Source organism: Rhinolophus ferrumequinum, chromosome 16 (assembly GCF_004115265.2).
Source record: "Rhinolophus ferrumequinum isolate MPI-CBG mRhiFer1 chromosome 16, mRhiFer1_v1.p, whole genome shotgun sequence".
Classification (NCBI taxonomy): Eukaryota; Metazoa; Chordata; class Mammalia; order Chiroptera; family Rhinolophidae; genus Rhinolophus; species Rhinolophus ferrumequinum.
In genome coordinates, this window is record NC_046299.1 from 16,531,228 (window position 1) to 16,557,075 (window position 25,848).

Sequence of the window (25,848 nt, forward strand, 5' to 3'; positions counted from 1 at the left end):
GTCTGTTCCAGCCTGCGCATGCCCACTCATACTTCTCTAGGTTACCAGTGGTCCCATCAACCCAACCACCCAGGAGAAAAGGCAGGTAGTTACCCTGGGTCGACACTCCTTGGCAAGCCTGGCTTTGGAGGTCAGTTTCAGTGGGGGGGCTGGCTTTCTCCTCCGGGGGGCTGCCTTCACAAGCCCCATCTTCGGGGGTCCCCCCGGCCTTGCCGTCATCGCGAAATGGACTAGGCTGCCGGGCCCTCTCCTCTGCTGGCTTGGGGGAAGACATTTGCTGGAGTGTGGGGGACAGACGAACATCTGAGCTCTCTGTTCCCTTTGCCTGCTTCTCGTAGCAATCTGAACCCTCCAGTGAGTGGCCTGTCTCGAATTCAGCTGGCTTCTGCTCAGCCTCCAGATTTAGGCCAGGCATTTCCACGTCCATGTCACTGGGACAGCTCGTGGAAGCAGAAGGCACTTCGTTGGGTGACTTGGGGCTGACTTCCGTAGCCCCGTTACCTATGGTCTTGACTCCCTCCTTGGTGAAATCCTTGGCTAAATCCAGGTGTAAAGTAGTTGTCACACAGGGACATATTTCTGGGCAGATTTTGTCCTTCTGGTCAATGGGCACGATCTCTTCCAGCTCTGGGATGTCTGGTTCCATGATAAAATCTTCTTCCTCTCCCACCTCGTCCACTGTAACCAGTTCCTCCATGTTCGTGGGGTACCAGCTCTCCCCCTCTGCTTCACTTCCACTCTCCCAGTCTTGATCCTGAATAAAAGTGCAGAACGGAGGTCAGAGAATGGCTGAGGAGCAGGTCTCGGTGTTCAACTAGAGGGCACAAGCTTCAACCACAGGACCCCTCAAACCAGAAAGATCCTGAGCGTTCTTACCTGGGAACACTGACTGGGTAATTAGAAGCTCTAAATCCCTCAAGTCCCACATCACTGATTCACCCCTAGGATGAGGCTCAAAACAGTGCAGGGTTTGGAATAAGCCCTTAATACTTAATCCACCATGTTTAAAGTGGCACAAAGAATTTCAACCCCTGGTACAAAATAGGTGCTCAATAAATCATTTTTGAATGAGCCAATAAATGATTACCATATAAGCTCTAAACCAATCAGCTTGCTGGAGCTATTTCCTTGCACGTTGGGCATCACTAAATGTAACGATGGCAAAGTCCCCCATGAAATTCCCCCAAGCACCCTCTCCCGCAAGGGTGCAACTTCCATAGCCCGGCTCATAGTAGGCCCTTCCTGAAACTTTCCCCTGGTGTCCCCAGTAGCCTACAGAACCAGCAGCCGGATTTAGGAGATCAGCTTCCCTGCCAGTGATAGCCATCTCTCTGCCTCTCCTGACCGGTAAGGCACGAAGCTGGCCACGTTCCAAGGACATTTCTTTTGGCCGTGGCAGCCCCAGCACTGGGTTTTTCATTTCAATTAACATAAAATAATCTTTACAAGCACAGGGGATGTCTTATTAATCCCAGGGTCTGAACCTGCTGAGGTCACGGCCCCAGATTGAATACCCCAAATCCCCCTTCCTGTCCCAGCCCCTCCCACGGGAACTGCCTATTTTGGGATCCTGGCTCTGAAGCCCGAGTCTTTTTTGGGCACATGTTTTCTCTTATGAGCACAGCCAAGTTGCTGGAGAGTACGGCAAAGCCCAGGCATGTGGTCAAGATCTCTCCATAAGGACTGTGCAAAGAGCCATTCCTCTTTGGGAAGATGGCTTCATTCATGGAACCTCCGGTGGGGTCTCGGACACATCCCATGCAGTGGGCATCATTGGGCCGGGCAGGGACTCCTGTGACTTGGTCCCCAGTGGCTGTCGTGCAGACGTGGCTACACTGCCGGCATCTGGGACAAACTTTACCTTCTTTGTCCTTGTGTTTTCTGGATCAGAGGACTCATGTTCTTTCTCCTGCCTGCCTGCTGAGGGCGGGCTTTCTTCCATGCCCTCTTTCCCAGCCTTACCAAAGGAAGAACAGAACAAACCAAATCGACAGTCAGTGGTGGCACAGAAAGGAGGGAGCACCAAAAGAAAAAGAACGATACTGAGCACAGCTAACAGTTGTTGGGTGTGTTGCATGTACATTTCCTTTATCCTCACAAAACCCCTGGGAGGCAAGTGCTATTACCATCTTCATTTGACAAATGAGGAAACTGAGGCTCAGAGAGGTTAAGAAACTTGCTCAAGGTCACACAGACAAAGGGAGGCCCAGAAATGTCTTAACAACTGGCTTGATGCCGTTAGGTGGGCAGACACCTCTGGCAAACTGGGTAGTTTTTGCAGCCTCACTGTAGACGGTGAAGATGAGGAAAGGGGCCAAGCGCAAACTGCCCCTGGGGTTAACAACCGTCACGGTGATCTCTCCACACCAGATCTGTCTTGGTCATAAAAAACCACATCCATGCCACTTACGGGTATGAAGGCGGTTGTCTCAGTGACCATCTCACCTCTCTTTTGCCCCATCTCTGTCCTAGGGCTACGCCTCAAACTAGCCTTCCCCCCTTCTTCCCTCCCCCTCATCCGTCTCTCACATTAAATCCCTCCCCATGGCAGTGTCCATGTCTGGGAAACTGGACAATTGAAAGCCAATGTCTGGTTTGAGAATTAGGGTCTCTGTCCAACCTTTAAAACAGGGGTCAGCAAACTATATTGTCCTCAAGCCAAATCTGACCCCGTGCCTCTTTTGTACAGACTGTGAACTATTAATAACAGTGCTTTTCACCTTTAAACAGTTACATTTTAAATGATTATATAAGTACCTACATCATATCCTCAGTTATGCCTCCTATATAGACTAAAATATTTACTATCTGGTCCTTTGTAGAAAAAGTTTGCCAACCCCCATTTTAGAAGTTTTTGGAGGTTATTCTCCCATGACTTAAACTTTAGCCACCAAATCAATGACTATTTCTGGGGTTCCTCGGGGCAAGTTGCATTTTCTTGACATTTTTGGCTAAGGCGGGATCAAAGTAAACGACTCTATTTCTGATTTCTTATGAGCAGACACACCCCTGTTGAGCTGAGAGGAGCCAGCTGGGGCAGGAGCTCCGGGCTGACTGGTTTAACCATTTATCACCGGACAGGGGAAGATAGTTCAAATCCTCAAGTGCTTATTCTTCCCAGTATTTGGAGCAGAAGATTCCACCCAAATCCCTGCTCAAGTCTTCCATGCTAACCGAAGTGCAAAGCAGCTGCAAAGGCCTTTTTAGTCATCAGAACCCATAGCTTCTACCAACAGGGGCCCACTTTATTTTTACCTCCCTGAATAAATTACCCTTGTCAAAATAAATAGTCCTCACCCTTCCCAAGCAGTTCCCACAGCCACCCTCCTAGGTCAACACAGTAAACTGGAGAGCCTCTCCAGTTCAAGCTGAGAAAGACAGAGACAGCCTGGCTAGGACAGAAGCCCCCCACATGCAGAGGACACAGAGCAGTGCCTTTCAGTGCACGCCTGGCCCTGGGATGACTTCAGGTGACAGCAGCAGCTTACGGGGAACAGACAAATGCGACCAACGCATTCCACTGTCCACACCAACTCACGCACCAAGATTCTAGGCCCCAATGGTTGCAAGCACAGGGTCGGGGCCACTGCTAAACCACCTCCTAACTGGTCTCCCGCTTCTGCTCTGTAGCCTCCTCCCAAGTCTATTCTCCCTAAAGCAATCAAGAATGATCACTCCAAAATGCAAAACCCATCATACCCTCACTGCACCTTCTTGCTTAAACATTTCATCTGCTTCCCCTTGCACTTAGGATAAACAAAAATCCTTAGCCTGCTCACAAGGCCCTACATGATGTGGCCCCTGTTGACAATCAGCCTCACCACCCACCAGTCTAACCCTGGCTCTCTCTGCTCCAACAACTTGGGCCTCCAGCCACTGGGCCTTTGCACATGCTGTTCCTTCTGTCTGCTCTCCTTCCTTTTCACTCAGTAAATACTCACCACTCCTTCAAATCTCAACAGTCACATCTTAACCCAGAGAAGCCTCTGATTCATTACAGGAACTGACAGCATTCTATGCCTCCATCCCCTTAGCACTTAACACTCACACTCTCCTACTCACTTGACAGATTATGTGGTAAGTATGTCTTTATTCCAGACCATGAGCTCCATGAGATCAGGAATTATTTCAGCTTCACTCACAACTGAGGCCCAGTGCTAGATGCTCCATGGATACTGGTCAATGAAAGAATGGAGACTGGTAGGAGAGAGGTAGAGTGAATAACGAGTTTGCGCCTGTCTCCCGGCGTGCTTGGGTCTCTGTCTGGGCTCCGCACTGAGCACAAGTGGTTTTACTATTTCTCTCTCCTATGGGTTGTTTTTACTGGAGACTGCATTCTGGGGACTCCTTGGCTCCATCTGGTTCACAGACATGTTTTGATCTATACAGTTTCTAAAAAGTGGGGGATTTCATACAGCTATCTGGACTTGGGTCTTGCTCTAAGAAACAGGAGATCTGACAGCCAAGGGCCTGTGTTCCGGGATGGCAGCCACAGCATGGAGCTGAGCAGCGGCTGGCTGTCCTCGACAGACAGACACCTCCTCCTTGGTCCTCCATGGTATCACCTGGCTTCACTTACACAATCTGGTCAGTGTCACCTGCCTGGCTTCCCTTCTCTGGGTCAGGAACCCTTGAATGCCCTTCCAATAAGGTAGAGGAGTGATTCTTTCCAACCTTCTCCCAGTCAATGACTTGATTTCTTTCCTTCTTCCTATGGTCTTGTGGTCGGGGTTGGGTCTCATGTATGGACCTGGCCACACAAACACTGAGTAGCACTCACACCGGTTTCTCCAGTGCTTTCTCCAGAGATCCCAGAGGGTTTCTAATGCGCACAAGCTCAGTAAAGCCCTACAGCAGCCTTGAGATCACACCCATTACACAAACAAGGAAACCGAGAAAGAGAAGAACAGAGTGTGACCAGGTTCTCAGAAGCCAGGCCTTTGCCTCCATAGTGTGGGTTCAGCCATTCATTCCTTCAACAAGTACGTGTTGACTATCTGCTCTAATCGAGGGCCTAGGGACACAGCAGTAAGCGCAGCAGACAACTCCTGCCCTCGTGGAGGTTACACTTGGGTGGGGGGTGGGGTAGGGCAGACATTAAATAAAGTAAATAGACGTTAGGGGATAGGTTAGAAAGATAGGTGCTCCCGAGAGAAGGAAGGCGGAAAAGGCGCAGAAGCGGGACCTAGTGGTTTCATGTAGTGGCCAGGATAATCTTGTGCAGAATGTGACAATGAGTCGAGACACAAGAAGTGAGAGGAGACCCAGGCGGACCTGGCTGGGGGTGGGGGTTCCCAGGCCGGGTCTGTGCGGGGAGGTGCCTGGCACATGAGGAGAAAGGCAAGGACACCAGGCTCAGCCCTGTCGCCTGCACTCCCCAAATCCAGTCCCTGGCCGTTAGCTGCCTCCTGGGCATCCCTGTGGGAATCTGGGTTGTTCTCGAGAGAGTTTGAGACGAGTAATGCCAACTCTTTGTTCTGCAGTTATTCCACCAAACAGCAGTGGCCTGCCTGGCTTCAAATCCACAGAAACAATCTGTTGGGACCCCAACAAGTCCCTCCTGACCCCACTCTAGGTCTATCAGAGGCAGAACCAACAAGGGAGACAGAATTGTGAGGAAACCCACAGGGTTTTCTGGGAATCTTTTTTGCATGCGGGGCTCCGGAGGTAACCTACAGTGTGTGTCACCTTAAATGGGTCAGGGTTGTGTAAACCGAAGGGTGGGTAAAACAGCAGGAGAAAAAGTCACCAAAGAAGAGTCTCAGAAGTGTGGGGAGGAGTGCGAAGGGGCAGGCAGATCCAAGAGGGTTCCGGGCTTGAGCCCTGCCCCTGCTCTCTGCCCTTCCGTGCCCTTTCTTGAGTCACTGACCTGTCCCCAGCACCTTGGACACCTCCAAGCATGTACAGTCAGCCCTCTGCCTCTGCAGGTGCCGCATCTGCGGATTCTACCATCCTCAGATACAAATTGTCGAAAACGAAAGTTACGTTATTGCTGACGTGTACTATGTATTAATAGTTAGGCCTCTAATGGCTGCGCTGTACCAATCATGTGAGGAATAAAGACTTTCCTTTCTTGTCATCGTTCCCTCAAGTATACAGTATAACAACTATGTGCATAGCATTTACACTGTATTAGGTCTTGTAAGTAATCCAGAGATGATTTAAAGTATATGGGAGGATGCGTGCAGGTTATACGCTAATACTTTGCTATTTTATATGAGGGACTTGGGCATCCATGGATTTTGTCATCCATAGGCAGTCCTGGAACCAATCCCCAGGCATCCTGACGTACGACTGGACAGTTTTCTTAAAAACATCCATTGCTTCATTGGTCCTTGGGATCCAGCTCAAGTCCTCAGAGGCACACAAGGTCTATCACCCCCGCTGCCACCACCACCACCACCAATTTCCTAATCTCATCTCCTGAGCTTCTCCCTGCTAAGCCAGTGAGGAAAAATTGTGGCAGACTTGAGATGGGCAAAAAAAGATGACCAGGTGTCCTTTCGACGGAATGCTGGGCAATTGGCCAGGACACCCTCCAGGGGATCTGGTTCTGTAGGAGTCTGCATTTTATTTTGAACTGAGCTACTTTACAAGTCTGTAAATTTCAGACAACTGATAGTCACGCAAATGGTCCTTGTCCATAGAGATGCAATGGAATTTTATCTGGTGGAGACGCAATTGGTTCTGGGTTCCCTGTGGAAGAGACAACTTTTGCCTCTATTAGCAAATTCATATCCACATTCCTGATGGCCTCTACATGTTGCCTGAACTTGGGATTCTCCTTGGAACTGGCTTTCACATCTTACAGGTTCCCTCATTCATGAATGAGTTAAATAGCACCTTTGACAGGTATTCCTTTTACCTTTGCATGAGAGCCAAGATTTTACTTTTTAAAAACATGATCCTTTAATACACCCTAAAGATGCAGTCACACTGAATAGCATCTCCAGGCTCTTCAAGAGTCTTTCTCACTTTTGCCCTTGATGCTTTCCCAAACTGTTTTTGCCCCCAGTTTCAAAGCCCAGATCAAATGCCTCCTCCTCCATGCCGCTTTCCTCTTCTCCCTGTACAGAGTTAACTGTCACAGAGCCGCTCACCCACTACCGCAGCACAGACCCCACGGTACGTAAATTTTGCACATCTGCCCATCGTTAGACCTCGGTCTCTGCCATAACATGGACTTATCCTGCTCACCTTTGGACTCTCCGTGCCTAGCCCACAACATGGCAAAGTGCATGCTAAAGTAGTGGCCAAAAGTGTGACTCTTCAGTGTTCACGGAGTTGAGAATTAGGCTCCTTATTTGGACTTAGTATTGTCACCAACTCCTGGGTCAGACTAGAAGATATGCATGTAGGATTTTAAAAACTAGGTTCTTTATGCTGAACCCCCAACCTCTACTATTCCACTCCTACTTAACCGTATTTAACCGTAGGTGGTTCTGGCAAGAAGGAAGTCTAAGCCAAGTTAGACTATAAACCTGTACCCAGAGTCCTCCTGGTGACCCACTGCATGAACTGAAGTCATGCAGCAGGTTATAAGCCCTTTTAGATGCTCGAATGAAAGATGCCAGCCAATTGCTGAGCATTTTTATTACAGTGGAAATAAAACACTGCGGACAGTGTCTAGAGAAATGTACCAAGCCCTGGGCACCCAGTATAATTTAGTGGGTGGTGGCCGCTTCTCGTTTACCGCCTCCCATTGAAGTCCCAGGATTGGTAGATGCTTTTGGCAGGAGAGACGACTGAGAAGGCCAGAGATCTAATCTCCCTTGGCAGAGTCTGTGGGTACAAACATCTCAGGGCCACTCCACCCTGGATAAACAGGACCACAGAAGGCCTCTGCATCATGACCCTCCCTAACTTCTAGTAAAGGCAGCAGGGTGCTGTGGCCTTTGAAGACAGATCACCTAGGTGTAATTCCAGCTCTGCCATTTCCTGGCTGTGTGTCCTTGGGCAACTAACTTAAACTCTCTGTGCCTCTGTTGCCTCATTTATAGTAATAATGTTATTGCTATTATTACCTCATAGGGTTGCTGTGAGGATTAAATGATTTGATTGAGATCAAGGGTTATTTAGCACAGTGCCTGGCAGAGAGTCAACATTCAATAAGTACTTCATTCTTTCGATAAATATTCATCATCATTATATACCATTATCATCCTTTGAGACCCGCCTCTCCTTACCTGGGGAGGAGATTACATCATTACCTCATTCTCTGCCACTCTGCTTTCTTTCCTATCATCAGCTCCTTCTTGGTCTCTGTCAGGTCTCCTGGCTCTGTTTTTCTCACTCTGCTTCGATCTGGTGCCCTCGGGGGCCCTGGTGACCTTCGGCTCCAGCCCATCTTCTTTGCCTGAGTCGTCCGGGTGTGGGTGTCTGCTTTCCCGCGGCCTGGCCTCATCTTTCCTCCTGGACCTCCCTGTGACGTCCTGCTGCTGCTTCACATACTTGTCCGATTTGCCTTTGGGCTCTTTCCGGTAGTAGCCGTCTTCTCGGCTTTTGTAGCCTGACGCAGAGTGGAGAAGGGTGGGAGACCCAGACCTGGGGTGCTTTTCTCGGTGGCCCCTCCCTCCTTCCAGTCGCTCCTCTAATTGGGCTTTGTCGAGTTGCCAGGGATAGTGTCTGCGATCCTGCGCCCATGTATCAGCCCTGTCCCTCATGTCCTCTCCGTTCTCCCTCCAGGGGGCCGGGTCTCGCTCTTCCTCCCTCCTGGCATAAGGAGAATGATCCCAGGAGTCCCGGCCATTACCCCAGTCGGCCCTCGAGGGGCCGAGAGGGCTGTGAGAAGAGCTGCAGGAGGTGAAGCTGGGAGTGTGGGACCTCGGGGACAGTGAACGGCTCACTGGACTGCGAGACCGCGGCCTTTCAGGGCCATATCTGTGAGGGAGCAAAGGAGCAGGTTTTAGGATGTGCATGTCCCCAGCCAGCCACACATGCAGCCACCCCCAGCCTCTCTCACAGACACTGTGTACATAACCCCCTCTGGCCGGACGCTCTTCACAACTGTACTGGCCACACAGAGAGCAGCCCAGGAGAAAGCATCCCTCCGTCCTGGCTTCCAGGAGCAGGGTTTTCCCTGAGCACCCTCCTAGTTGCTCTCTGCCCCTTTACGGTCGTTGGGCTGGTTTGGCTCAGCCCCATCTTTCTTCCTCTTGGAAGTGAGCCCTGCTCAGGAGCAGCAGACTCTCCTCCTGAGGGTGTGCAGGGGGTGAGGGGTGCAGGCAAGGTTGCCTGGGGCTAGGCTGTTGGGCATGGCTACCAAACCCTCAGATTTGTAAGCCGGCCTCTTGGCTACAAGACTGAAGCCACGCCCCCCTCCCCCCCCCCCCCCCCCCCCCCCGCCTCTACTGGAATAAAGGCAACCTCTTGGCCTCGGTTTTTCCTATTTCTCATCTCAGTTTGTTCAGATTGTGGGCATGGAAAAGGGATGGTAATTATTGGGTGGTGAAAGGGAAGAGGGCAGGCTCAGAGATACCAACAGCAAAGAACCAGGAAGGCTCTTTTGGGTTGGGAGAGACCTCAGAACACTAACCTACTTGTTTTTCAGATGAAGAAACTGAAACCCAGAAAAAGGCCCCAATCTGCCCAAGGTTCAAGCAAGATCTCCTGGTCACCCCCCAACCTCTGCCACAGAACTACAGGGGGCACAGTGTGCCTTTATACATATCTTGTAAAACCCCAAATAACCATGGTTAAAAAAAAAATCCAAACAAAGAAACAAAAAATCCTATAATGAACAGCTACATACAAAGATACATACACACAATCATATACACACACTCTGAAGGCTGAATGATTACTAAGCAGATGAACTGAGTCACGTACCCGACATTTTAAAAGAATGAGCAATTTTCATTTGGTTCTCAAATCCCGGAAAACCTTGCAGCCCTCACTGATCAAGGGACGCGGAGATGTGGCTCCCTAGGACCAGGCTGCCTTGACAGTCATTGGGGACACAGCCTGGGCACAGCCCTCACCAGTGAGGTTACAGCACCATCTGTAGCAGCCCTGGGTAAGGACCACGGGATGTGCCTATAGGTGCCCACCTTGGCTCGCCACAGGGACTGTCTTTAGAGGGCAGTGACAGTGGTAAACTTGCAGCCAAAGCTTAGCAGGGCCACAACTTCAGTTAGAAGAAATGAGTTGGAAAACTGAATACATTCAATGTGCTCAGTAAATGACGGGTCACGTAACTGCTGTTTTTTGGAGCTTCTCTATTCCTGTACCTATATCTACATTCAGCTCATGAAAAAGCAAGGTCTGGCTCTAAATAGAAGACAGACACACACACACACACACACACACACACTCTCTCTCTCTCTCTCTCTCTCTCTCTCTCTCTCTCTCTCTCTCTCTCTCTCTCTCTCTCTCTCAGGCTGTTTTAGCAGAGTGTAGACTTGCTCCTAAAAGCCAAATATCAACAGGTCCCCTCCTATATATATTCCTTTCCAACAAAGAAGGAGAAGCTGAGAGGAAGCTTAAGATCTTGCATTTTCCTGAGCTTTCATCTGAGCAGCACTTACGGAGTGGACTGATGCGTTCTATCCAGCACGTGGAAAGGTTAAGGCCCAGAAAGGTTGAGGGAAGGGTAGAGGCAAGGGCAGGCCCTCAAATACCCCCAGAATGAGAAGCAGGAGACTATTCCAACTGCCCAAAATCTGCCGGGACCTAGAGCTGGGGCCTCACCTGTCTGCTTCCCGGAACATGTCCCTTTCCCTCTGGGAATGGATGTCCTGGATGATGGCAGCCACGTTTTTCCCAGGTTTCTAGGCAAAGTCAGAGAAGTCACCATCAGACCAGAGACAGCCTTGTAAACATCGGAAGGAAGCAGCTAGGACTTGAGTTCATTCCCCAGTTTACCAACAGGTAAAATGTGCCTTTTTAGAGGAAGTAAAAAGTTTAATACAAGGGACGGGGAGTGTGAGCATAATGGTAAGTGGTGACGGTGTGAGTGGTCTGGGGACATGGCATACATGGAGCTGGGAAAGGAAGGAGCCTGGTACTCACCGCCCCCGTGCTGGAAAAAAGTAGCATAGCATCGTTCATACCTGCCTCCCACCTTTTCCTGAACAAACGATAATGTCTGAGATGTAAAAGGAAGGAAGGGAAAAAAGGATGGAGGAAAGGAAGAAGGAGGGCAGGCAGGCATTATAACTTGGAAAGAGACTTGAAGATCACTGAATGCAGCCTCCACGTTTTACACATATGGAAACCGAGAACCAGACAGATTGAGGCAGAGTTCTGCCTTGCACGACTCTAGGGTCACAAGCCACATTGTGTTCCATGTGGATGGTGACTCCTGGAGTTGTTTTGGGTTAAGGAACACAGTCAAGGTCATAGAGATAGAGAATCAGGGCTTGACAGAAGGCGTTTCAATGCCAAGTTCCTTTCCATGCCCCGTGCAACACATTATTCCAGCATGTTCCTTCACAGGGGTCATCTGCGTAAATCTGTGGGGTGGGCAGCATAGGCTGTGAGCCACGGTTCATAGCTGTGGATGCCAGGCACCCAAAGGCCCCACCCATTCCAGAAGTTACTATATGGTGGCTGTGCCAGGACAGCACCAATACCAGCGCCCAAATCCCAACCGACGCCCTATATGAACCCAGAATGGACGACAATAACAAAACAATAAAAAACAAATGATTAAAAAAAGAAATTCATGAGAACAAAAGAAAAAGGAAGAACATCTTCCCAAAGACTACACAGAATTCATCCATTCCATCAAAAAGTATGGAGCAGAGTGAACTTTATGGCATATGAATTCTATCTCAGTGAAGTTATCAATTGAAAGAAACAGACGTAAAAGCCCCTGGTTTGTAATGTCAATTTTTGACAAAGAATTTTATTAAGAAATGTAACCAATTGCTCTTTTTACCTGTGATTTTTTATATAGTTTACAAAGAATCGTGAAATCCGGAGTGAACATTAGGTATTTTACACATGGGCAAGGCAGGGCCAGAGATGTGAGCTGTGGGATCCAGAACAGACCAGAATTCTGAGTGTTCTCTGAGTACACATCTACTTATCTGCGTTATTGTTGAGAATGAAGGTTGGGCAGGGAAAACAAGAGTAAAGTACAGAGTGAAAAGGAACTGCCAGTGGTTTTGGGGCCAGAGATCAAGGCTAGGACATAGGGAAAGGATATATAATATTCAAGTCAGGGAGGGATCTCTTGTTAGTCAAAACACAAAAGGAAACACTGATACAGGGAAGGGAAGGTGTTGATCCCTCCTTCCCCAGTGGCCATGAAGTAGGAGGTCCAGAAACCAGTACACTCCAGCATCAGAGAAGGCCCAGGAACTTAGCACAGGTCAGGATATCCACCCGAAAAGAAGCTTCGGCATTTTGGCAAATGGTCCCTTTTGCCTGGTTGTATCTATAAAGGTTGACCCTTTATAAGCATATGAAAGTGTTACCTACAAGTAAGCAGGTCACCCAGGACTTGCTCTGTCAGCAAGCACCACCACTACTTTAACTGGACCACAAGCAGAGACCCACGGCCAAGCAAAGAAAGAACTGAGGCCGTGGCCTGGGCCGAGAAGAAGGCTGCTGCCCAGGATGCCTCCTGCCACCCCACTGAGACCATCTGTCCTTCTGGCAGGGTTGTTTGTCAATACCTGGGGGTAGAACGAGAAGATTCACCTGGAGGGGATCCACTAAGCAGGCCTTCTTCTTGTCTGCCCGCCTGGGGCCATGGAATGGAAGCTGCCTACTGCATCATCTTGGGAAAGGCCAGCCTGGGATGGCTGGTCCCCAGAAGACCTGCTGCAGCACTGCCTCGACACAGGCCAACACGTGAGCGAACAGAGCTCAGGAAAGCTGGCAGGAACCATCAGGACCAAGTACAGGGACATGTGATGAGATCTGCTATCACTGGGGCAGCTACATCCTGGGTCCTAAATCCATCAGTCACACTGCCAAGCCGGGATAGGCAAAGGCTAAAGAATGTGTCCCCCAAACGGGGTTAAATGTACTACACCAACTTTTCAGAACATACAAATTCCCTGAGGGGATAGGATGGGGGACTTTCTGTAGCAGAAAGAATCCCGAAGGTCCCCAACACTTTCCTTCTGCTCTTCTGGAACCTCAAATCCTCGCGATTGTTCCTCCCAGCCTAGACCCAGGGAAGCCTGGGGAAGAGGAGGCTCACGCCCTGCCACTCTGGGGTGCCACCTGATGAAGGACAGGCCCAGCTAATTAGGCACCACAGATGGAAACATCGTCTAGTGGCCCATGCAGGGGCCAAAGAGATGAACCTAGAGTTCTTTGTGGGCTAGAAGAGGCCTTCTTGGCTTAAATACTTCCCTGCCTCTTATTTTCCCAACCAGAGAACATCCTCCTGCGGCTGCTTTCAGCCCAACCCGCTCTGACGTTACTTCTATTCAGCTCCTATATCCCAAGAGACAGGGCATCGGGTTGTTGATCTTCACACAGCCAGCACCAGCACAGAGCCTGGCATGGAACAGGTGCTCCATAATACCTGTTCCAAGATGAAAGGCTGGAGAGATGGAAGGATGGGCTGTACAGAAAGCATATGACGAATGACAATCTGCAAAATCTATATGCCCGGGCTCTCAGTCACTGGCCTTGTGAACCCCCCTCCCCCACCGAGGACCAGAGGTCACTTCCTCTATTTTAAAGTGATCATTCCAAATTGTTGGCATTCTCTGGCCCAAACACCCCACCAGCTGCTATGCGAGAAGGGGACAGAAGTGGCCAAAGAATTTCCAATAACAGAAACAACTTCTCACAGCCCTAAGAAAATCCTCTCAACCTTCCTCATCAGGCCTGGCCCTGTCGTCCCGTGGTTCAAGATGTGAAGGAGGCAGGTGAAAGACAGCTGTAATCACTGCAGAAAAGTGAAAATGGGAGAGAGTGGAGTAGGTCTCTGATGACATTCTGGGTACCTTTTTATTGCAGAATATTTCAAACATACACAAAAGTAGAGCGAATGGTATGTTGACCGCCATCAAATCCATTTCCATCGTCAACAATTCTGACCAATTGGTTTCATCTGTAGCCCCACCCTCTTCCCTACCACCGCCATAGAGTATTCTGAAGCAAATCCCAGACACAGTCATCTTTCCATCCATTCTGTGATGACACTGACGCAGCTCAACAACCCCATAGGGGACCACACCAGTGCTGATGGTCAACTCATCTTGCTGCATTGAAGACAAGAGTGAGATGCTAAGCCCCATGTGGTCCTAGGGAGGTGCTGCCACACTCAGAGGGAGCCATGGCAGCTTGAGAATCTCAACCCAGGAAGAGCAGCCCCAGCTCTGCCTCCAGCTGGTTGGGTCGTCTGGGGTCAAGGATTGTTGTTTGTGGGAGACTCACTTTCTCCATCTATAAAGGTGAGATAATGAGGCCCATCTGGCATCTGCCGAGAACCTCGGGGCACGGCAGGTTATGCTGATAAAAGCCATGAGTGCCGGACCAACATAAAAGGAGCTGCTAGAGGGTTTCATGCCCTCTGACCCCTCCACGGCTGTTTTACATGCCTTATGAGTCCTCTGAAGATGCTGAAAGCTTCCAGATGAGCCCTGAGCTCCTTAGAGACAGTTACTGTCACAGCAGCACTGAATGCATTCCAGGCTCTACATCTCTTCTCACCTGACTCCTTCCACCTAGGATGCACCCTCTCTTTTTAGTCAATTTGCCTCATCCTTCAAGGCCCTGCTCAGTAATCTCTCCCTTCTTTACACAACCAACTCACACTGCCTTTGCCACTAAACTACTCGGAGTTCCTGCACTTACACACTCACATTTAAATCCTGTACAATTATTGACAACAACAGCTTGTCTCCCCAGTTAGGTAGCAAACTCTTCCCAAGTGAGGACCATATCTCACATTCACCTTAGCTCTCAGCACCACGTCTTACGTGGAGAAGACGCTTAATCAGCACTTGCTGATTTTATCTTCCCGAGAGCATCATGGACCATTCACAAGCCTGCTGCCCTGGGCCAGAGTCCCTCTCTATGGCTAAGAGGCTGGCAAGACCAGTGGCTCTGAAGCCAGGTCCTCTGCCCCCAAACTACCTGAGAGCCTCAATCCTACCCCAGATCTACTGAAGGGGAATCTCTGGGCAAGAGGACCTGAAGAAACTGCCCTGACAATTCTCTGGTGCCATGACTGGGAGACACTGGTGTAAATTATTCAAGTTCCCTTCTGCATGTAAGATGCCATGATTCTGGAGAAGTTTCTATAGAACAAGCCAGAAAAATAATTCAATCTTCTCGTCCAGTTCTGCAGGAAGGAAAACACTCACTTTTTATTGTTCCTTCAGATTTTCTCTTTCTCATTCATTTCGTGCATTTGTTGGACACCTGTTATGCGAAAGTTTCTGCCCCAAATGCCCTGAGGAATAGAACCTCTACCACAAAGAGTGTACGGGGAGACAAGATTACCAGCATGAGAAAATATTCAAGAGAGGAGATGAGAAGCACCTTAAAATTTCTCCTTTCCCCCCCTTTGCACGTTGCTTGGTGAGCAAAAGGTAAAGTTACAGAGAAGGACCAATGAAAATTTCCCCCCATCTCTGCAAGCCCTGGGGGGACCCCATGTGGTGGCCCCTTTGGTCCAGAGACACATATGGGTACAGTGTTTTGCTGTCTGCTTCCCCTTTAGCCATTCTCCCTTCTCCACACCTGCTCGGAGGATGTAGCAGGTGATACAGGCCTGGCCAATCAGAGCACGGCCTCCCCCTGGCAACAAAGATTGGTTCAGGGAAGGACACGTGTCCTAAGCTAGCCCGATCAGAGTGACTCTCGGGACTTCTGTGGGAGCTACTGGGAAAAACTCTGGCTCTGTCTTGTTGAAGGAAATGGGAGGATGAGAAGCCAGAGTTGCTGGAGTCAATGAAGCCATCACGCCACCTAGAGGAGAGAGCCTAGGGCTGCCAGGGGCCATGCCTGGGAGACCTCCCAAAACAAAGCCAAGTGAGCAGAAGACAGAGCGGAGGGAAGCCGAGGGACATCACTTGGGCCCTGAATCCAGCCGTGCCTGCAGCCAAGGCTACTCCTGGACTTTGCATTTACATGAGCCAAATAAATTCCCCCCTCCCTTTTTTTTTTTTTTACTTTAGTTAACATGCTTAGTTGAGATAAATTTCTGTTACTTGCAGAGAAAGTCCTAGCTGATGTCAACATAGGGACCATAATGCATGCACTAGTATGTAGTTGAAACATGCTTTGAGATGCTTTCACATAGAGGCAGTGTGACAGCTTATGGAGCAGAAAACCCTTACTAAAAGTCCGAAAACAGTGTGTTCTGTTCAAAAGTGTTCAAAAGTGTGCTCTGAGGACCAGCTGTGTCAGCACCTCCTGGGAGCTTGTTAGAAATGCAGAATCACAGCCCTGCCCCACACATTCCGACTCAGAAATTTTAACAAGATCCACAAGTGATTTGTATGCACGCTAAAGTTTGAGAAGCTTTGTTAGAATATTATGTCTGCTACTTACTGGCTGGGTGACTCCTGCCAAACACCTGATATCTCTGATTTTTCATGCGGACAGTGGAGATCGTAATAACACAATACAGAGATGTAGATACAGTACAAAACCAACATTTCTTGGATTTCATTATGGTTCTTCCAGTAACTATGCTCCTGGACAAGTTGCCGAACTTCTAGGAGCCTCAGTTTCTTCATCTGTAAAACTGAGGTAATAATACCTGTCTGACAGGACTGATGTCAGGATTATAGGAGAAAATGGATGCAAAGCGCTTGGCACATTAGTTGACCCAGAGTACCAGGACTTAATCAAAGGTACCTATTCTTGTTATTATTGTTGTACTATTATAATTACTGTTATTAAACACCCTACACACCTCACAGGGGCGGCAGGTTGTGGGACTCAGAGAGACGATATGTGAAAAAAAATGCTGAAAACCAGAGAACTCCAGGTATAGTCCTTTACTGATCTGGAAACTGAGGCTCACAGAGGTGAAGTAACTTGCCCAAGCTCATCAAAGCAGGAAAGGGTAGAGCCCAGGTTGGCGCCACCACCCTCCAGTCTGGCATAGGTTACAGGGTGTGGGTGACTCTGTGTACCTGTTCTTCCTCCCACCACCCTGTGAGCTCCTCCACAAGCTTGCCACCTCCACATCTGGCCAAGTTCCCGCCCACAGCGGACACTCAGCGAACATTTGCTGAATGCAAACCTTGTCCATCCGATCTCCTTAACTCATGGTTTTTGCACCGCCCCAAACTATCTCCCTTGGTAAGGTACTGTAGCGCCTTGGTACCTTAAGAAGCTGAGTACTATTATTAATCCTAATTAGAATTTACAACATTTCATTTGGAGACCAAAGCTCCACTGGGAATTCAATGCTGCAATTCAATTCTAGGCCAGGAGAACAGGAATTTTGGCTGAGCAGACAATGGGTGAGATCTTTCACTTGTCTGAGAAAAACCACATGCTTTCATTAGTCAGAAAACAATGCTTGGTTCTGCCAGAACTGTTGGCAAAGGACCTTCAGAAGCAATACTGCAAGCAAAGCAGAATCAGGGCTTTGGCGACGGGTTGACATATAAGCAATCTATGTAGGCAGGCTTGTCAGAATGCTAGTCGTGGCCAGAAAGAGCTACTCAACCTTGGTCTTCTGACTTCAATCTTAAAGGGAGACTGAGGGCTGTGGGTCTCCAACAAAATGGACCCTAAGTAAATGTGGAATGAGCAGAAGTGACCTAGAAAATCCCTATTAAATGGGACAGTGGAAAAGCATAAAATATAGGAAGGTAGATTTATACACAAACAGCATTAATGACAATAAATCCAAATGGACTAAGTGCTCTAGTTAAGCGAACTCTCGCAAACCATTCAGAAGATACATCTAAAAGAAAAAACATAAACAAATGACTGGAAAAGAAACGTCCCACCAGAGAAGATTCCAATGGAATAGCCAATAGGCATATGAAAAAGTGCTCAGTCTCAATTAGTAATCAGGAAAATAAAAATGAAAACCATGATAAACTATTACACTGTCCCAGACAGGTGAAAATGTTAAAGTCAGAGAAGACAAAATGTTAGCAAGAATGTGGACCATTGAAAACTCTCAGACACTACTAATAGGAGTGTAAACGTGGGATAACTAATTTTGAAGAGTTTGCTATTATCTAGGAACTTTCAGAGTAAGCATGCCTTGTAATCCAACAATTCTGCTTGTAGTCATGTACTTACTCTTAGTTATGTGCTCATGCACATGTGTACCAGGATAAGATGTTTGAGAATGTTCACAGTAGCATTGTCCCTAACACCCTAAAGCTGGAAACACCCCAAGTGTCCCTCAACAGTGGAATGGACAAATTTATGGTTAGACAATGGAAACTTATGCAACGAGGAAAATAAACAGCCACACCCAACACGGATAGCATAATGCTGAATGCAAGAAGCAAGACATGAAAGAACACAGGCAGGAAGATTCCATTCATATCAAGTTCAAAAACAGGCAAAACTGAACTTCCACTGTTAAGGAAGGCAGGGATAAGTGGTAGAACTATAAGTTAAAGCAAGGAAATTATTCTCCTCAGTCAAGAGAGTAGAGAGGGAGGAGTTGAGCATGAGGAGGAACTCAGGGGCTTCTGGGTACTGCCGGTGTCCTATTTCTAGATTTTGGTGGTAGTTTTATGGGACTTATGGGATTTCACCCATTACTGCTTTTTTAAAATGGATCATACATAATTACACAGTTTATAACTGTATAGTACACTTTTCTGCATATATGGTGTACTTCACAATAAAACAAAAAAAGAAAGAAAAGACAAATGTAGAACAAGCTGAAACAAACCAAAAGCCAAGTTTGGCATTATCTGAATTCACTCGAGTTCTGACAGTGGCCAATTCAGTCATGTGCTGCTTAGAAGGATTTCTATGGGGCTGAAGACATAAACAGAGAAAGGAGGAGAAAATACGAGGTCCAGGGTGGTGACAAAGGAAGGAAGTTACTGAAGACCAGTGTGGGGAGGCAAGGAGGTTATATTTGGGCTTATGCCCGGAAAGCAACCATCTTTCCCTTCTTACTTCGTCCTCCAAGACTTCCCCTGTAAATCCCCCAAGGGTCCCAAGCAGTTAGTCATCGTCTCAAGCATCCCTTTGCATGTTGTGCTTACATCAATGAGTACTTTTCTTGCCATAGTATAATGGTTTGCCTTCCCATGTGATATCCACAAAGGCAGCAGGTAAATTTTGGATTTTTTCCTGCCCTCTCCTCTGCCAGCACTTAGGCCAGTGCCCGGCAAGGAGGAGACACTCAGCTGAGTGGCTGAATGAACAAGAGAATGTTTTACCTTCAGCTGCAATTCCTTGTATCTCTTGGACATCCGAATGAGTAACTTCTCACCATTGATCACAGCAGATTTTTCTTGGTAATACTGGACCATGGCCTGGGCAGCTTCTGTGTAAGCCATCTCTAAAAAGGCCTAGGAAAGAAAGGAAGAACGTACAGTGGACTTGACTTAAATGGTCTTAAAATTCAGTACGAGGTGTGATTCCATGGATATGAAGTTCAAGAACAGGCAAAACGAATTGATGGTGATAGAAGTTAGAGTTGAGCATCCCTCCGAGGCAGGGTGCGGATTGACTAGGGAGGGGCATGAGGAAACCTTCCTAGGTTCTGGAAATATTCTACATCTTGACCTGCATGGTAATTACATGGGTGTACACATGTAAAAAATTAATGGAGTTGTGTACTTAAGACTAGTCCACTTTATACCTCAATAAAAAGAAAAAAAATCAGGACAAGGAACAGCTCTCTTTGATCCCATCTGTTCAAAGAAACCTATTTATTAACTTCACCAAAAGAGCTCATTATAAGACGGCCCCTCTCCTGATCCCCATGGTTGCCAAACATTATTCTTAATTATGTATGTCCATCCTGGTCTACATCATGCTACGGGAACCCCTCTGGGACGGGAGGGTCCATTAACCCAGTTTCCCAGGGGAAAAGGGTGGAACAGGGGAGAGTGAATTTGTTGCACAAGTGACCTTGGGCCAATCCCTGCAAAATTTGCTATTTAGTGGTGGCAATGGCAGAAGACAGAGACACAAGCCCTGCGTATCTGAGCTCTTACTTTCTTTGCACATAAAGAAATATACTAAAAAACCCAGGGCCCCCTAGGCTTGAAGGAGGGTCATGTCTTTGTGCGTTAAAGAAAGAGGAAAACCTTCAGTTATGTTTCCACAGCATTTTTCCTCTTTATTTAATTATCCTGATTAAAAAAAAAAAAAAAACTTACAAAGAAATGGTCTTTCCCAGTCGACTGGTGTCTACAGAGACTGTTTTGACTGACCTGTCAGTTTACCCCAGTAGCTGCTATGGCGGATACGTTGGTGGTATTATTTCTCAGATTTGTTTGGTTTGTACTGATCTGGTCCTTTGATGTTGAGAAGGAAAAGTGGTCTGTAACAAGGGAGCCCTTACTGTGAGCGCCTACGCTCCCACTTCCTTGAACAAGCTCATCCTCCTTCTTTCCCTCCATTTGTTTTTGAATTTCAGATATGCTTTTCTCCATGCTGTCACAGTCTGTGGCAGAAGTGTGGGAGACTAAGAAGTCAAGATTATATAGAGTTTTATTCAAATTCTGCCACCCAGCTTTCTAAGTGCCTCTTTGTTCCTGCAAACACTTTAGCACCTCTACCTCTCACCTGTCACATGCAAATATTAATTCAGTGAATCTCACCACGTTAATGTTGCAAGCTGAATTTGGGACATTTACCCAAAATAGAAAGAACTCCTGAGAAGTAGGAACAAAGAGACAAAGTGAGTAATCTAAGCCCAGGCTGATGAAGGAAGGCCACTAGTGATCTGATGTAGCGTTGAGTCTCCAAAGTTCATGCCTTAATCAAGAAAAGAATTTATCCTATGCCTGTTCCTCTGATTCACAAAGTAAAAAGACATATTAATAATCAAACGCAAACTATTCTTACTTCTGACCATTCTCTATATAAACTTTCCCTTTGACTTTAGAAAAGAAGACAAACATTAACCTCCAAGGACTCAGCCAACCCCCACAGGCCAGGGTTCTTAGTTTCTTAGATGCCCAGGCAGCCATCAATTCCCACCTACTCTCCCACTGGAAGACCTAAGGGCCTCAGGTGCCAACACCAAGGAGCAGTGAAAATACCTGTTCCCAGTCAGTTGTTGGCTGGCTCCAAATCCAGATCGTCAGATGTGAGAAGCTTAGCATCAGCTCAGGGGATTGGTAACACAGTGGAAAGACTCAAGTCCATGGATTTCTATTTTGGGGGCCACTTGGTTTTTCTACGTTAATGAGTTCTCATTCCAAAGCACCTCCTCCCCTGTAGGCAACTCACAAAGGCCTGTACCCATCACAAGAAGGGTGAGATGAAACAAGGGGAGACAAAACACTACCACCAACAAAACCTTTGTGCTGTACCAACAGGAGTTCAGCTGTCTATTACTTCTTTATGCTAAGAACAGCTTCTTTTGCACAAAATGACATATACAATTGTTTGGTACCAGAGCGATGACCACCGATGTCTGATCTATCAGATACGTACCACTGCGGAATGCCCAGACCTACCTGATTAGTAGACTTCATGAGGATGTAATTGGTGACTTTCCCAAAGGGCAGCCCCAGGTTAATGACGTCATTCTCAGTGCAGCTTCCTTCTGGGAGATTGCAGATGTGCACCACACGGCCAGCACCCGCTTTCCGCTGCGTGAACTAAGGGGAACAAAGAGTCTCAGTGACTGGTCTTCAAAAGACATTTCCCTCTTGCCCTCTATTCCAATGTTCCTAACGGCTATCTTCCCCCAAATAACGATTGCAAAACTAGAATTTACAAAATTAATGCAGAAAAAGAATCCATTCACAAACACATAGAAAAACATTGATTTTTGTATCATCTCTTTACAAAAAAAAAAAAATCACAATATTTTTGATGAACAATCACATCCAGGGCTGTCGAAAATATGAGGAAATAGGCATATGTTGCTGGTGGGAGGTTGTGTATCTACAGTGTTTTGAGAATATACTTTAGCAATATTTAATAAGACTCAACATATACATATTCCATGATCCTGCCATCCCATTTTTTGGAAATCTACCCATTTGTTGCAGTCATTTATGAGGTGGCAAAAAATTTTGGAAACTGCCTGGCTGTCCAAGGATAGGGAAATGATTGAGTAAATGATGAATCAAGTATACAGTGGAAAACTACATAGCCATTCAAAAAAGCGGGAGGGAGGTGGACTGATAAGAAATCATTCTTAAGAAAGGGTAAGTACAAAACAGCTTGCCAAGTCACATGTGTAGTATGATGCCGTTTTTGTAAAACAAAACACCAAAAATATATGAGAAAGAGATAGATAAAGCAAGTATTGTAAAATTCTGATAATTATTGAACTTGGGGGATGGGTCCACAGGGGTTACTGCTATTAGTCTCTACCTTTCTGTCTGTTTGAAATTTTTCCCAAAACAAAAATGTTAAAGGATATCAGCACAGAGAAGACGGTGTGGGAGGACACATATCAATTTGTCAACATTGGTTCTCATCAAAGAGCAGAACTGGAAGGGAGGCGGGGCAGAGAGATTTAATCTTTTTCTTATACACCCCACACTGTTTAACTTACAATTTTTAAAAATTCCAATGAAGAAAAAAACAAGAGCATAGAAAGGACTTGTGGGAACCTAATACTTAGACATAGACCTTCACAGCAACACCCTGTGGTTTAGGGCAGTGGCTTTCAAACCTTTGCTGGCCTTTGGAAACCTTTCGTCAAACAAAAGCTTGCTCACCAGTCCAATATAATCACCACATAAGAGGAGCTGCTTTAGACAAACCCTGGGGTCCAGCATCCTGATGCCACCCTCCAGCTGGGGGTCCCAAAGACACCTCTGAGGGACACAGTTTGAAAGCCGAGACCTGGGCCTAATCAAAGCTCCCAGAGGAAGGAAGTATGTCTGTTTGGTCTGTGCAAACCTTAATCAGCCTGGAGTTTCCAGGAGTTTCGAGAATTAGTAACCATAAGCCAACCCAATGTGGAAGAGAAGGATACAATGTTTCAAACCCCAAACACGTTCTAATGGCATACCCGACATTTGCATAATCATCATTTTCTTCGATAATGTGAACTTCAACACCTAATTACATTTGATGTGGGTCCAGCTGTGCTAAGGTACCACTACAGTGGGAAAGTGTGAGGTCCCATCCCTATCAAGGGCGAATACGTGGGTAATTCTACCAGGAGAAGCCCTCATTTGTCTCATCTGGGATGAGGACAATTACAGTTTATAAGAATTTCCTTTTATGGTTCAGCCCTGAACTGAAGAAGCCCAAGTACCCCTTTCAGCCCTCCCCATCTGTGATGTCCAGAGGTCAAACGCTTTCCCAAAGGAGAACAGGACTCAGTGTGTGGCCCAGGTGGCTCCCAGCATTCTCCAGAGATGACAAGAGCACGGCTGTTAAGAAGCAGACTCTGTGCCTCTCATTAGTGCAGACCCAGCCTAACTCGGAGGCCAGGCAATGTGGCTGGTCCTCTGAGTTTATCAACGGGCGGGCTGAGTCTGGGCACTCTGCCCAGCGCCTCTTAGTGGGGCACGTTTCTGCCCCATGTGACTTTCCTGTGGTTGGCCTGGGCTGATGTATGCTTGGACAACAGAGCAGACACGAAGCATGGTTCTGGGCCCATCCCTCCTCCTTGCCTGTCCGGTTGCCTAGTGACCGGGCATGAGGGCCAGCCTCTCTTCATTGTCTCTGCCAGACGGAAAAAAGCAACTCTGAGAGGCTTTTATTCGAGCGTGAGTGCAGCAAAAGCTGCTGCGAGGCGGTAGAACATGCCTCTGGAAGAATAAACACCCTCACAGCTGCCAGTCACCAAGGAGCGAAACGAATTCATGCTGCAGACCTTGTTAGGCCTAAAATGAATGGGTCTCAATTAAGGTTTTCACTCCAATTTTAAAAACACATTCTATGAGTGCTTTTTTCTCCCAAGATTTTTAATCAGAAAAAGAGGATGGATTGTATGGATTCTCTGGTGGTCAGTTAAGAGCTCTAGTATTCTTCCAGTTAATTATGCTAATAAGGAGCTTCCTAACTGGGTTCTAGGTATGTCAAGATGTTGACCCTTCAGAGTGGAGACCCAGCAGCTCTAGGGGCCATAGTAGTTTCTTCACATTGACAAGTTTACTTCAGTTTATAATTTTCTAAGTAAGCCATGAAATGAAAATCTTAAAACTGAACATCTTAAGAATTGCTGTGTTAATTGTTTGTTAAAGGTTTGGTTTCAGGGCACGTGAGAAATCCCATCCGGTTAGGGAAAAAAAAAATTTATGTGCTACAGGCATATCTCGTTTTATTGCACTTCATAGACTACACTTTTGACAAATTGAAGGCAATACCCTCCACCAGCAAAAAGATTACGGCTCACTGAAGGCTCAGATGACAGAAATTTATAGCAAAATAATATTTTCAAATTAAGGTCTACACATTGCTTTTTTTAAGACATAATCCTATTGCACATTTCGTAGACAACAGTAAGCTGTAAGCATAACTTTTATATGCACTGGGAAACCGAAAAATTCATGATTCAGTTTATTGCAGTGGTCTGGAACTGAACCCACAATATCTCCAAGGTATGCCTATATATTCTTCGTAAATTTTTGATTTAGGACAGTTCAGTTTGCATCCTTTCCTGTCATTGATCTAAAATATCTTTTTGTTAAACCCAATTGGGTTCAAAATCATATTTGATTCATAGAAGGTATAGATTTATATATACAACCACTCTCATCCATTCTTGGACAGTTTTTGTAAATATGGCTGTTGTTTGCCTTATGCCTTATGGGAGATCTGAATGATGAGGAAGGAGCAGAGGGAGGGGAAAGTGGGAAGGTAAGAGGAAGGGACAATGCCATCTTTCGGTGGTACCTCTAGAGAACACTTTCTTCACTGGGGGCAGAGACAACCTGTGCCTTTGAGCAGGCACCCTGATGCCGTACACTTATCCCCAGTCTGAGGTCTCTAATAAGTCCTCAAGCATCTTGGAAGGTAATAATATTTCAAGGGACGGTCCTTATTTTTGACATTTAAAAAACCTGAGTTGAGATCATACTTTGAGTTTCTTTATCAGTATGGTAACCCCGATTAGATCTTCGGCTGATTAGAAAGTCTGATTGACGTGTCTGTGTTTTTGATGAACAAAAATGGGTAACTAGTAAAGTGCTCACTAATATCAGTACTTTGGCAGATACAGGACTTTTCCAAACATGGAATGCAGGACACTGACTGCTTGAGGTAGGAGTAGTAATTAAAATGGGTTTTGGCTGTAAAAAGATCAGACTTCCTTATGTAACGGAAAGAACCTGAGCCTGGAAGGCAGAAGACCTGGATTCAAGTCCCTGCTCAGCCACTGATCAGGTACATGACAGAGACAAACTGGTTTTCCTTTCTGGGCCTTAGTTTCCCAGTGTCTGGAAATCTACAGTCCTTTCCAGATGTAAAATATCCATGCTCATGTGGCTCTAAGTTCTGAAATTCCACTTCTCCCAGAAGCCTTGCCAACTAAACCCTAAGATCCAGGATAATGATAACTTCCCCTAACTGTGTTGGATATAAACAGGACACCTGTGTCTTTCCCACTCCCTGTCCCGAGTGTCATGTTTGTCCTCCCTCTCTATGTGAACGTCTGTTTCAGCTTGCATCCGGTCACAAGCACGTTCATCTTTCAGACACGCTCGTCTGTGTCAGTGGTGGTCACACCTTTATAGGGCTGAACAAAGCTCCAAGCAGGGAACACTTTGCTGATGAGCTCTGCGGCTCCCTCAATGACTCTGCAGCCACCGTGCCCTGAAGACTTGAGATGACACACTGAGTTGA

At 47.0% G+C, this 25,848-nt stretch overlaps 1 protein-coding gene across 1 annotated transcript in view; it reads right to left on the minus strand.

Annotated features, from left to right (window-relative positions):
* The window catches only part of RBM20 (RNA binding motif protein 20), a 179,453-nt gene that overhangs the window by 15,704 nt on the left and 137,901 nt on the right, over nt 1-25,848 (minus strand). Inside the window, exons 6-11 of the mRNA XM_033131368.1 lie at nt 21,552-21,695; nt 19,296-19,427; nt 10,690-10,769; nt 8,211-8,880; nt 1,862-1,957; nt 94-754 (exon numbers count right to left, since the gene is read on the minus strand). Of these exons, the coding sequence (XP_032987259.1) occupies nt 94-754; nt 1,862-1,957; nt 8,211-8,880; nt 10,690-10,769; nt 19,296-19,427; nt 21,552-21,695 (1,783 nt within the window). The remainder of the gene's footprint in view (nt 1-93; nt 755-1,861; nt 1,958-8,210; nt 8,881-10,689; nt 10,770-19,295; nt 19,428-21,551; nt 21,696-25,848) is intronic.